The sequence below is a fragment of the Tachysurus fulvidraco genome, chromosome 18, assembly GCF_022655615.1.
Source record: "Tachysurus fulvidraco isolate hzauxx_2018 chromosome 18, HZAU_PFXX_2.0, whole genome shotgun sequence".
NCBI classification, from domain to species: domain Eukaryota; kingdom Metazoa; phylum Chordata; class Actinopteri; order Siluriformes; family Bagridae; genus Tachysurus; species Tachysurus fulvidraco.
In genome coordinates this window covers 9043613-9058099 of record NC_062535.1, presented here as the reverse complement: position 1 = coordinate 9058099, position 14487 = coordinate 9043613, and the positions used below count along the sequence as shown (strand labels likewise).

Below are 14487 nucleotides of genomic sequence, written 5' to 3'. Positions count from 1 at the left end.
CCTCTGGAACTTGTGTGTGTTAGTTCATCTGTACATTAGAGCTTTTTTTTAGCAGCCATGTTTTGACATCAGCATATGAAGTTGTGTTAGTGTACCTACACACAAACACAGCACTTCCTCTCTTGTGGTTTCGCTCCTTACTCCGCCCTCTTAAATAAGTGCCGCTGCTGCCTTGTTTGTAAGCCGTTTACATGAGATTTGCCAAGGTGAAGTATCAGATTGGGGGTTGTGCTGATTAAACCCTCTTGGACGAGGCAGCAAAAAAAATAAAAAATAAACCCTGCTTAACACAGAGTCGGCCTAGAAGACAATAACACAAACACTGCACACAACAGAGATGTGAGCTAAAGCCTGAGACACTACAATACACAAGGCTGAAACAAACAAACCTTTCTACTTCTGAGCTGCATGGTTTATTGTATCACAGACATGTCTAAATGATGTATGGTAAGGTGGGGGAACGTTAGCTACGAGATGGGATCCAGAGACAAATTTGGGGCCAGGAATGCACAGACCCAACATACCTTTGTGTGGTGGAGTAATGTCGTAGGGAATGTGGTCTCTCTCCTAAATTCCAGTTTAGCATTGTTTGAATGCCACAGACTCTCTCATTACTGCTGATAACCACCATTACTTGATAGCCAGCTGTGACTTAACCGTTAAAGCTCTGGGCTGTTGATCAGAAAGTCAGGGTTCATGAACCAGCACTGCCAAGCTGCCAATTTTGAGCAAGGCTCTTAACCCTTTCTGATCCAGGAATGCTGTAGCATAACCAACCCTGTGCTCTAAGCCCAACTTCTTATTCAAGCAAAGAATTTCACGGTGCTATAAAGCAGGTGACAAATATTGTCGTTTTTTTCTTCTTATTCTGGAAGTCCACCCATCTTACAATGGTTACCCCATTAGGGATGTAGTAAAACAGGATGTTCAAGCATGAACGTGCAGCAATCGTGTGATGCAAGTGATGTCTTGCCAACATGTATCTTCAAGGATAGTCCTTGAAAACCTTGTGGAATCCACCGCACAAAGATTCAGAGTGCCAATGTTCTTACTAGCATACAATATAGTACACTGATAAATTGTAGAGGCCAGATATTCATAATAATCAGTATGAAAAAAACAATCACTGTGATATGTTGGTGATGCAATCTGCAACCAAAACACTAATCTCCTGCTGTGCCTCCTGCCCCAGCTCTACTCCACTTTCATGCCGTCCACACAGGATGTTGACCCAGACCTCCCATCTGACACTGGCCTTTTACACTCCATTCGACAACGTGCAAACAAAAACAGGCACACGCAATGCCACATGCCGGCCCTCTCTCCCTGTGAGGTCTATCAAGTCATAAATACCCCCTGAGGGTAAAGACAGCATCTTCAAATGCCTTCTGCTCGCCCTGCAGTACCCTGTCTTCCCTGGAGAAGTTAGAGAGCGCGCGATCAGGTTTTACAGGGCAATGAGTGTGAATAAGTCACAGACTCGGAATGAAAAAGAAATTTTTTAATTTCAAATAAATCTGGATTAGTTTAATGAAAATTACTATAGTAACAATAATAAATAATAGAATAGCAAGTAGAATTTAAAATCCAGAAAAAAAAACCCTCAATATCAAAATAATGTCCTCAACATTATTATATAATAAAATAAAAACAATATGCATTCATAAAATAACGTAGAATTCTCTCCTGGAGTTCTCAGTCACTCTCACTCATTTTCTACCGCTTATCCGAACTTCTCGGGTCACGAGGAGCCTGTGCCTCAGGTGTTATTGGGCATCGGATAGGATAGGCAGGAGGCAGGATACACCCTGGACGGAGTGCCAACCCATCACAGGGCACACACACACTCTCATTCACTCACACACTACGGACAATTTTTACAGAGATGCCAATCAACCTACCAAGCATGTCTTTTGACCGGGGGAGGAAACCGGAGTACCCGGAGGAAACCCCCGAGGCACGGGGAGAACATGCAAACTCCGCACACACAAGGCGGAGGCGGGAATCGAACCCCGACCCTGGAGGTGTGAGGTGAACGTTCTAACCACTAAGCCACTGTGCCCCCCCTCTCCTGCAGTTACAAAGAACAAAACGTATTCGATTTTATTAGTTTTTAGCACTTTTTAATTACAACAGCATACTTAACAAACTGCATTCTCGTTTCTGCTCAGAGAGACGGGAGCTTAATTGTGATTCAGTATTTGGGACTTTGTGTACTCGACTCCGTTACATTTATCAAAATGATCTGCTTTGTTTTCTTTAGTGAACCACAAAAAAAGAAAAAGAAAGAAAAAAAAAGCCTTTTGAGGAGGCAATTAGGTTAGAGGAGGAGATGTCCCCTAACTACACGAAGCAGTTATTCCGCTTTGTTTGGATTTGCATTTGAACGCTGTGTGCACGTCAGTGCCTTTACAGTTCCTACTAATGACCCTGCATGACATTTCCAGCAAACTGTACCATAAACAAAGGGAGAGGACGGAGGGAATTATGTTCTATTTTTTTTTTTAAATTCCGCTTGTATAACATTCCCAAGTAAACACTATATTTCGACTGAGCAGCTACTAGAGCGATGTGGCACAATCACTGTTTAAATGCTAGTCATTGTGCTGTACATTTACATTTGGTACTACAGTGTCCAGCTCTAATAGGAAACGGACTGCTCGAGAATAAGCTTCATCTTAAAGTGTTCATCTGTGCCTGTAAAACGAACCATAAATCAGCCTCCAGCATGCAGCGCAAGCATCAAGAGAACACTGGTATGAAGGAACATCAGAACAGCAGATGACGGAGGACGTGTTGTGGTTTACTGTCTTTTCCAGAGAACACAAATAAATGTAGCTACAATGTGGATAAATAGCAGACTGGATGTTTAGTTTAGCTGTGGTTGTGATGGGAGACGATAGAACAGCCGTCGTCTTTGAGAGCCCAGATAACCGATTTGAAGTTTCTGTGTGAGTATATGTACATGAGGCTGTGCTTTATTTCAGAACATTGCAGTTCAGCAAAGCAAATAATTAAAACAAACTGCCTACCAAACAGCTAAAGAGTAAACGCAGGACCAAACATGGAAAATGTGGGTGGAGCTACAATTCTGACCAGTGATTGGTCAAGACAGATAAATATTTGTTACCACCATGTTTCATGTTCTCGTAACTCTCCACTGCACTCTAAGCAGAAAATTATGAGATTTAGCCACAGAATCAGAATGACTCCTATTCTGCTTTCACTACAACTAAAATTCTGGTACACTTGGCCTTGTATGCACTCACTCGCTCATTACTGCAAACCAACCAGCTGCCTTGTAAACGAACAACAAAAGATGTGACCAGGATCATTTTAATGTAAAGCAAATTATATCCTGATCTGTAGGAAGTGACCATTTAGGATTGCAGTAGGTTTGGCCTAGATGCACATAAAGCTTCTTCCAGATGGGATGACTTTCCGATTAAATACTCCGTGCAGATGTCCTCAATGACAGAAAAAAGCCCTTTACTGAGCAGATCTCGAAACAGAGAAGGATTTGTACGAGAAAGCGACGCTCTAGGTGAGGATATGCGGTGTGCATGCTGGCTTGTGCACATGCATTAAGTACATGAACTGTTGTGCCTCATTCACAGTAATGACAAAGCGTTGGGAGACTTGGTGATGGTGATGATGATGATGATAAACACTCCAAGGAAATGCTCATTGTTGTTCATTTGTTGCACCGCTGATGTATACAGGGCTGTAAGATACTTGGGTCCTTGGGAAGTTGACAACCATGAAAAGTGTCCTTGGTGCCCATTTTGGATAAAGCTTATTAGAGGTCAGAAGATATGATGTCTGTGGTGGAGAGATTTGGCTGGAGTAAACACTAATGATGGTCAAGTGTAGTCATGGTCATGGCCATCTGTTCATGAAGCATTGGTGTGAGCGCAAAAAGAGTTCTTCAGCACAGAGATGATTATGATGATGATGATGATCAGCTCACTAGTGAGATCTGTGGGATTGTGTCAGGGCCACAGGTTTGAAGGGTTCACCCTCGGCAGGTTTTGTCTTCTGTCCACTGCTATTGCATTCAGTATGTGCTCATCAGGGAGGAGCTGTGATCCTTACTGCTGCCTGTTTGGATACTTCAAACTGGCTGGGTTTAAGAGCTCAGAGGTGTGAGACGATTCTCTGAGTTTGCACCGTTGTCAACAATAAGAATCCATGAGGGTGTTGAGTGAGCAGACTTTATTTTAGGATACTCCCAGTACATCTATCGCACTCATGATTAGCGTCATTTCAACTAGAATGTTGATACTGACAGACCGGTTCCTTTGGCACATTAGCTGCAATGAAGCAAAGTTTCAGTTGCAATTACACCACAACGCTAATGCAGTGCATTCAGTCTGAGTGTCAACATTATTTTCCAGAGAGCGAGCGTTGGTCAGAAAAAAATGACAAGAATGAGAATTTAGCCTGGCCACCAACTCACTTGCCATGTTTATCATGTTGCAATTTATGAAGTTAAAGAATTAAAGAATGAAATTAGCAACGTGAGCGACTGATTTCCTCAATTAAGACCTCCTACATAAGCCTGGTTTGTAATTGTGTTATGTGGTGCTGTTGTAACCAATCAAACTTTCATCCCTTTAAATCCAGTGCTGGTTAAGTACTGATTAATAAAAACACCTAAAAATATTTCAGTAATTTAAGGGGAGGCAAAAAAAAAAACCACCACGATGTGAGGGTGTAAAATATCACTAGCTGTACAAGTTTAATCTCTGGCTTGAAGAACATTTTATCAACCAAAGTCTCCTCCCTTAGCAGCGACACACAGCACAAACATTCATTTTTATTCCTTGAAGCTGCACATGGTTTCTTCCCCCTAACACAAATGCATGGTTGCAGCTTTAAAAAAAAAAAAAAAAAAAAAACACTTTCTACAGAATCAATAATAATAATAATATAGTTCATATATAATCCCTAACTCTCTAAATGAATAGAGCACATATACAAAATCACGTGACGTGGTCACATATTGTTTATAGGCGTGAACAGATTCCAGGCTTTCCCTTATCACTCTGCCCATCCTCAAGCACCACAGGTTATCCATCAGACATTAATACAATCAGCACCAACTCAGAGTTATCAGTAGCAGTCAATATTAGCTCAAAATGTTTCTCTTTATGGCACTATCTGGATTGTATAATCGTTCCCTGGCAATTGTTTGTTCAGTAAATCTCGCTCGATGCCAAAGTAGAATGCCCAGCGCTCACACCACCCATGATGTGTTAATGCTTGCTCCCCTTTAGTTCAATCAAACATCCACAACCTCCATAAGAGGCTAAAAATAACACTCCAGCCTAGATTTGTCCTCATGTGACTGTGACCAACAAGTGCAAGTTCCTCAGTGGAATCTGAAATGTGAGAACACCTTTTGTTGTAGTAACAGCTGAGTCAGGACCAAGCGTGCTGAAATCGTTAGCATGGTTAGAGGAGCATGTATATGGTAGGAGTAGGGATTTAAAATGCTTGAGAGACACTCTAGGAAAGAAGCGAAGTTTTCCACGTCTCCGCACCGACGGCACGTAATGAAATAATCGTTTATTTAATCTTCAAAACAGCTGTCACGTGCTGCAGCTGTAAAGAACTCTATAAAGGGAATGATATAAACTACACCCGAAAAAAAAAAAAAAAAACAGACATCAAGAGATCAATATGGAGAATGGGAAGTTTCTGTCTATGCAGTCTATCTTTGGTTTTGATCATTCCAAACATCTGGGTTCATCTACAAATAAGAATAATGATACATTCTTCCTCAATCTGGCTAACCATCAGGAACGATAATCAAACTCCTCCTTCTTTCTGGTCGTGCAAACACACACATCATCAAACTGCGAGTCCTTCGTAGAACAAAAGACAAGACTTCTCTCAATAATTTATTTGCAAACTTTTTTGACTTACCGGTTTCGGCATCTTCACCTCCTCCCTTGCCGCTTATCCAGGGGGGAAAAAAAAAAAGAAAATTCGTCCTCTGTTACAGGACGACCCTGAAAGAGAAAACACAAGAATGAGACATCTAACCTTCCACTTTTAGCCAAGGACGATACTTTCTGCTTATCACTGTTTGATAGAAACGTACAAGACGCCTCAGAGACTCTGATCTCTTGTTCAACCCTGAGCTCATATTACTCTCTGCGTGGGGTTTTCCGTTTATCCCGCATTTCCTCCCACCTCACAAAAACATGCCGGTAGATTCCGGGGCTATGCAGAAAAGCCACTAGTTGCAAATGAGTGTGTGAGAGATGCCATGCCTTGGACTAGCATTCCATCTAGGGTGTGTCTGCCTTGCATTGAGTCCTCCTGCGAAACCCTTTAGATTCACAGTGACTATCAGCATCATACAGCTCTTCGTGAAGAAGAGTGAATGTTAGAGAAAAACATACACATAATTATAGACCTAACTATTATGCAAGTGTGTTTGACTGGAAATCTCATTTGATCTCATCACATTAGCATCAGTCACTGAACTGTTTCAGCATCAAGAGACAAAAATATCAGAACATGGTGGAAGGAGGAAATAAGAAGCAAACGATATGCATCAAAAAAAAAAAAAAAAAGAGCAATAAGGGAGAAACAGGAAGCAAATGACCGTATAGAAGTTCTGCAAAACTGCTTGGTTTGTGTGATGATAATCTCCACACGACAGCACCTTGTCAAAATATCCAATGACACTTCCATTTAAAGCACTTACTGTGCGAAACGATAAAAAAGTCGAAGTCTTAAATTAGATGGACACAAATGAGGTCCCACAAACTGCATTAACAGCCATAAACACAAAGGTATTAAAATGCTGGATGAGCAAGACATCGTTTCATGACATCCAACATCTGGTTTCGTTTATGCAGCCACATGCAATGATATTAACGTGTCATCGTCAGCATGGACATGTATTTTACCATGAATGATGAACGCAATAACCCACTACAGGTTTGTGTTTTACACGGTGACTGATTTACACACACACACGACGACTATTAAACGTTAGCTGACTATATGGTCGCTTTGGGAGTCTTAAAGCATAAGCATTGAAGTATGAGGTTCCGTTTTGGGGGGCTCCGATCCACCAACATTAAAATGTATACGTTTAAATCCAACTTGAAATGTACACAAACTCCACAACAGATGCGAAAAGGAATTAGATTCAATTAAGTAGCCGGGAATCAATTTTAAGGAAATATACTAAATAAATACTGTGAAGTGTTCAAAGAATTAAAGGCGATAAATGTGACATGACGACAGTTTGTTACTATAAAATACATGCAGTAGAGTTTATCAGACAATAATTAACATACACTAGTAATAGAAATGGGACATTTTCTCTTACAATGTCTGAAGTCTATTTTGTCCTCCAGCCTTAGATAACTGGGATTTTGATGTCACCACACATCCTTTCATTATATATTGATTTTCACAGGCTTTACATTGGATGTTTGTCCTGATCCAACATTTCCATTTTATTGAGGCATGGGACCAGCATTTAGAGTTCACACTGACTCTGTCTGGATTGGTCCCCAGGCCACAGCATTGAGAGTGCAGGATCCAGTGCCCATGGTGGTCCAGAGCCTACATCCTCAGCCTTACAGCTGTTAGTCAATAAACTCTGATTAAACATTCTACTAAATGCTTTCAACTGACATGGCCACAGAAGTGTATGTGTCCTTGAACGTGCACTGGTCACAGCCATAACATTAATCAAACTAACAAACGACACTCACTATCAATACATTATCTCATTCCAATGGCACCTGTTAAGTAATTGGATAAATTAAACAGCAAGTTAACAGTCAAAGTTTTACGTGTAGGTGATTTTTTTCTTCTTCTTCCTGAAAGCAGGGAAAAACGGGCAAGTGTGAGGATCTGGGTGGCTTTGACAAGTAGAAAATTGTGATGGCTAGAGAACTGGGGCAGAGAATCTCCAAAACAACAGACTTTGTGGGATATGAAGTGATTAGCACTGTACAAAAGTAGCACAGAGAAGGACAACCGGAGAACCTGCGTCAAGGTCACGGGCTCCCAAGGCTCTGTGACGCACTTGTGGTGTGAAGATTATTTCGTCTGGTCTGATCCTCTGGAAGATCTACTGTAGCACAAACTGCTGGTCTGGGGGAAAAAATGCTAGCTCTGATAAACACCTTTCTAAGTGGCTCTAGCTACTCCACTGCAAGGTCATACACATTTAGGACTATCGTGGCTTTCGTTAGAAATGACAAGCTCAGGTCACTGGGGTTGTCCCTGAATAGAAAAGAAAAATTTCTTCATGTCGATTTGCAGAAAACTTTCTTTTTCTCATTTGTTTAGAAATTTAAAAAGACGTCAAGGGTGTAGTGTGAAGGAGGGAAAACAGGGTGGACTTACAGGACATGTGATATGGTGTAATAATAATAATAATAATAATAATAATAATAATAATAATAATAATAATAAAATTAAAAAAAAACCTGTTAACAAAAATCAAATCGTTTTAAAACAACAAATTAATATATATCACTGAAAAATAAGGAATAATTCTGGTCTTCAAAATTCCCTAAGGCTATGAACATTAACATAACAAAACGCCTATTTAAATATGACAAATACGTGTGTTCTGTAGAAAGAACATTTCAAAACCACATGAGGCAGATTGCACATTATGAATATTAATAAGACTGCAGGCAGGCAGTCAGTTCCACTCAAATGCGGAACAGAAAGATCACAATGGACGTTTCTCATACACAAGTATCGTCAATAATAATAATACAAAGCTGACAGAAATATTAACAACAAACTGCTTTATATTTCAGCAAGACATATGTTAACCAAACGCTGTACAGTCCTGCTATCACTTATATATCAGCTACAAACATCCCACAATAGGCCTCATTGTTATCTTTCCTGAAGTTAAGAAAGAAAGAAAGAAAGAAAGAAAGAAAGAAAGAAAGAAAGAAAGAAAGAAAGAAAGAAAGAAAGAAAGAAAAAAAGAAAGGAAGGAAGGAAGGAAAAAAAGAAAATCAAATGTCCTGAAAATCTTTAGTAAAATAAACATCAATAATCAACAATGACATGTTTTTTAAATAATGTTTCCATTTGTTTATGAACATAAACACGTGACCTTGCAAAGTGAACTACAGAGCTGTCATTATAATGTCGCTGTTACGTTATAATGATTACAATCGAGTGTTCAACAGTGTTGTGGTTTCACACGCATTAATCAACACCCAAAAAATTTCGACTCTGATGTATTTCTATGTTGCAGATTTCAACATGGAGCAACAAGCGGCACGTTTATAGAGCAGTTCTGCTGCAGATGCTGCTGTAAAGCAACAAACCCAAGTGCTGAGCCCCTGCATAAAAAAACGTTCCTTCTACCAGTCCTACAATACGGGTTGCCAGAGGTACGTTTATCCTTATTTAAGAATGGTTGATTAAACATTGTGTTTTAAACTGTTGTGATAATACTGTGAAAGAAAGGTTTGGCAATTAAGCGTGAAGATAATATCAGAATTTAATGAGACGCTAGCAGGAGGTCAGCAGATTGAGCGATTACACAGTGCTAAATGTGAAAATGAGAAGTGAACAACACATCTAACCCTGACCTCCACATTCCACTGAAACCTGTGTGTACAGTCATCCTTATAGTTGCTAGAGGGAAAGGAAAAATATAAAGAGTAAATTCACATCTAACCGAGCGTAGCTCATTCTGAGTCATGGTGTGGTCTGATATCTGCCCATGCGTGAAATGACGAAAGCAGAGTCTCATTTACTCCATGCAGTGTGGGATTTACACATTACCTATTTAACCAGATTAAAAAAAGCTCACAGCCCACGCAAAAAAATTGCAGTTTTACATCACTGCCAAACTCTAGATTTCCTCAGGAAAAAGTGTAGAGCAGACTGGATGTTGAAATGATTTTGTATGATGCTTTTCGTCTTTTTAAACGTTTTTTTTTTTCTTTTTTTATTTCAGTTATGTTTGTAGACGCTGAAGCGAGTTCTTTCCATCGTTCATATAATTACTGAATCCCATGTAAATCAACTGTTCAAAAAAATCTGAATAAAAGGATAGATTTATAGACTATTCAGTCCCTCCTGGATTTTATTTTAAAGATTATTTTGACTTAAGTACTATTAAGCCTGGCTAATATATTCAATCATATGTGTTATGTCATGTTGCAGATGAACGCGTTTAGCAGTAACGATTGATTCACATGAGATAAGTGATCTCTGTGTAAATAACAAAGATGGGAAAGTCACTAAAAAACTCCCAGGTTAATTACGTCCACATGCATACAACTTGGTTTGATCATTATAAGCACTTGCAGCCCTCAGATTATTAGTAATTCAGCATGTAATATATGTATTCTCTTTCTGTGCTAGAACCTCAGAAGCGTACTGAAAACACTCAGAATAAGTTCTTTTAAACTATATTTCGTTGCCGCACCTTTAATACTAAAGAAAGAATGGAACCTTTTCTCCCACAGAATATTATGAAATATTTACCAACATGTCAGTTCAGATGGATAAATATACAGTATAATATTACCTGGAGTTATTGAACTGCTGGAAAAGTAGAAAAATATATGTTATAATAATTCCACACACAGTCCATAAAAATGATTCAGACAGGACTAAAATCCCAGAGATACACAACTACATTACTTTGTTTATATATCAATCCAATCTGACTTGTGTTCGGGTTAAATTCAATCTACAGAGATTCTAATAGAAATTTATTAGCCACTTTACAAGAACAGCTATCCACTGATACTATTTCATTTAAAACTGTTAGAGCGTCTCTTTTAGTCATGTCATGACTGTTTTTTTTTTTTTTGTAGTTTTATGTGGTTTTTTTGTTGCACTACAGTCCTAGAGAAGCGTTGTTTCATTTCGCTGTGTACTGCTTCACCTACATATGGTTGAAATGAAAATGAAAGCTTCTTGACTCTAGACTGGACTTGACTTATGAGCAGACACTTACCTCACTTTTTATGGTACGGTTTTAAAATCCAGATTCAAACACAATTCCAACTACTACCATTTACACATTTAATCTTTGCTCCGTTACCCAAATCGTACAAGTTCCTTACTCCAGAGGTTCTGATCTCTTTTAACGAGAATAAAAAAACATGGCACCATTTTTCTGCCCTCACCCTAAATCAGACTACAGCTGCCTCCTTTTCTTCACACAAGGGACACGGACTGAACTGACAAACCTTCAGCTGTGTAATCTGGAACAGCAGAAACCACACAAAGCTGATACCTCTGCCGTAACGTCCTTAACTGTATGTATAGTATGTCAAATATCAGATGCATCGAGAAATAGTGAATCGCTGCCAACAATTAAATGGGATTAAATGAGATGATGACAGTAGCTTCCTTAGATGATTACTGCATACTGGAACAATAACGTGAAATACTGACTGTACTAAAAAATAAATAACGAACTTAATAGAACAGATATTTCATTTTAAAGTTAATATTCTATAAAAGTATAAACAGAAGCGGTCCTGATCGTGATATACGTGTAGAACATACACATTTATCAGCACATATACTGACTATTTTCAGAACTTTCACTCACCAGCTATAGAATTAAGTGATACTGAATAGAGATGAAAATATTTCCATTCAACAAAATTTCATTTGCGATGATTAAACTTTATATTCTAAGGATATTAAATAAAATACGTGAACGATACCCGTACTTACTTTTTACACTGACAAGTATAGAGATTGTGTGTGTGTGTGTGTGTGTGTGTGTGTGTGTGTGTGTGTGTGTATATATATATATATATATATATATATATATATATATATATATATTTATTTATATACTTATAAATTTTCAACTCTACTCACAAAATCGTGTAGAATTAACCGCAACATTAATTCTTTTAAACATTTTGTAAACATTTGTTACACTTGCGACTTTAAACAGACTAAAGTCCTTTTAAAACTTAATTCTAAACACAAATATGTTGGAGAAAGAAAGAAAAAAACAACAACAAAAAACAGGGTTTGTTTATACTGTTAGCTGAAGGAGGCTAAATTAGCATTTAATCCGTGTATCTTAGCAACGCGGCTATGCGTTTAGTTTGTATTTTGGTCGGATAAAAAGTTGTGACAGCAGACATTCTGCCTTATGGGGAAAACTTTACCACTTATAAGTCTCATTACAGTCAAGCATTTGAGTCTCGATGTTTTGTTGTGAACAGAAATCTGCTGTACATCTCATTTTGATGTGTTTTTTATTTTTATTTTTTGGAAATATGCGCAAACAGAACGCAAACTCTACATAGTGTTTAGTCTCAGGGCGGATGTTCCACCGTTACACAAAATAACTGTCTCTATAGAGTCGAACTGAAGCTGTTTTTGTTAGGTTTTTTATTCTTAAATAAACGTTATACGGTCAACATGGACGCTCTGTGATAGCGTGTAACGGTCAAAACAGTTTGTTAAGCACGCAAACGAACCGGCTGCGAATGGAGCCGATAAAACAAACTCACCTTCGGCTGAAGCTAGAGCTTAAAAATAAACTCCAGAAATCCTTTAAAAATGAGGCACGGAAGCAGAAAAATATCCTGAACCGCTTTTTTAAAGGTCCCTGTATCCTGTTGGCACGCTAATACGAACAGAAGGGAAGTAGAGGATTAAGGTTTAGGCAGTAAATATCCAGCACAAGGTGAGACAGAGAGAGAGACAGAGAGACAGAGAGAGAGACAGAGAGCAGCGGAGGCCCCGTCAATATGGCCGGCGTGAGGCGTGGTTCAGTCCCATCCATGAGCATGAGAGAGGCGGGAAAGAGGAATGGTGCCTCCTCATGTTACTACTTCGAACTGTGTCACAGTATAAACCATCCATATATAAATAAACTTTTTTTTTTATCTTGAGAATATCTTAAAAACGAATAATGTTTAATGTGTTCCTGCTTGGAAACTAGACATTGTTTTAACTAGCTAGCAAGACCTAGGCCAAGCTAATAGTCAGTCAAACTAGTAAAAAAAAAAAAAACAATGAGTTTTTAGTGATGCTTTAACAAGGCTGTTTTTTTTTTAAAGAAACAACAGTAAAAATAACTAATTATTTGTTCAAATACAAAAATGCTCTATATGGGCAAAAGTTTGTGGACACCTTCAAAGTTGCTGTCATGTGTTTTTTGTCCTGCACTGTCTTTCTGTCTTTGTCTTTTGTCCTGCACTATCTTTCTGTCTTTTGTCCTGCATTGTCTTTCTGTCTTTTGTCCTGCACTGTCTTTCCGTCTTTTGTCCTGCACTGTTTTTCTGTCCTTTTGTCTTTTGTCCTACACTGTCTTTCTGTCTTTTGTCCTGCACTGTCTTTCTGTCTTTTGTCCTGCACTGTCTTTCTGTCTTGTCCTGCACTGTCTTTCTGTCTTTTTTGTCTTGTCCAGCACTAGGCACCAGGTTGCACAGATACACTTTATGTATCTAGAACTAACTTACTAAGTCCTTATAGCTCTGTCTTTGTTCTATGTAGCACTCTGGTCCTGACGAAGCGTTGTCTCATTTCACTGTGTACTCCAACAGCTATATATGGATGAAATCACAATAAAAGCTTCTTGACTTGACTTAACTTGACTTGACTTGACACAATGCTGGCAGCACACAACTGTTTAGGATGTCTCTGAATGCTGGAGAATTACACTTTCACTTCACTGGACCTAAGAGACCTGTTTCAGCATGACAATACCCCTGTGCATAAAGCAAGATCCATGAAGTGGTAGAACTCTACCTACATGAAACCCTGACCTCAACCCAACTGAAAACCTTCAGGATGAACTGGAGCACAGATTACACCATAAACCTCAGCCAGCATCAGTGTCAAGTGAAGTCATCACTAGACAAGTGAAGGTTATTATTACAACAAAAGAGAACTAAACACAAAATGGGATGTTAAACAAGCACATAAGGGTATGATGGTTAGGCGAGTACAAACCTTTGGAAATATGGTGTATCTCCAGCTTCCAGAAATATTCTACAGCTTAGCGTATGTGAGAACAGGTCTGGGTTTTTTTCCCCATCAGGACCAGGACCAGAATATGTCCTCAATTGTCAATTTATCAACTACACTTGCTCCCTCAATCTCTTCAAGACCACCGTTGATCAGATTACATTACCATTAAGATGCAGTGTTTGGTGGACAGACCTGTGAGCATTTTTGTTCTACACATGGATGGCATGTAGGCATTCATCAAGACACTATGGTAACCACCATATAAATGAAAAAAGAAACAAAACAGCACTAATCACATAAGTTGACCACCACAAGCCTCTGGAAATACTTAAATGTACAGAGGGATTCTATGAGTCTCTGTAACTGTGGTAATACATCACATCACCCAGTAAATGTGTACTTCATATGCAAGCCTGTTTTATATTATGTTTTATTCACATTTTAAATTCTATTCTATTAAATTATTGGAGCTCAGATAAAAAAATTAACTTCTAGTGGGGATAAAAAAAT

At 38.8% G+C, this 14487-nt stretch overlaps 1 protein-coding gene across 1 annotated transcript in view; it reads right to left on the bottom strand.

The window, feature by feature from the left end:
- Window positions 1-12820, bottom strand: part of LOC113648925 (radixin) — a 39639-nt gene extending 26819 nt beyond the window's left edge. The window contains exons 1-2 of the mRNA XM_027156452.2: window positions 12513-12820; window positions 5932-6017 (exon numbers count right to left, since the gene is read on the bottom strand). Coding sequence (XP_027012253.1) covers window positions 5932-5943 — 12 coding nt within the window. The 5' untranslated portion in view covers window positions 5944-6017; window positions 12513-12820. The remainder of the gene's footprint in view (window positions 1-5931; window positions 6018-12512) is intronic.
- Window positions 12821-14487: the final 1667 nt, after the last annotated feature.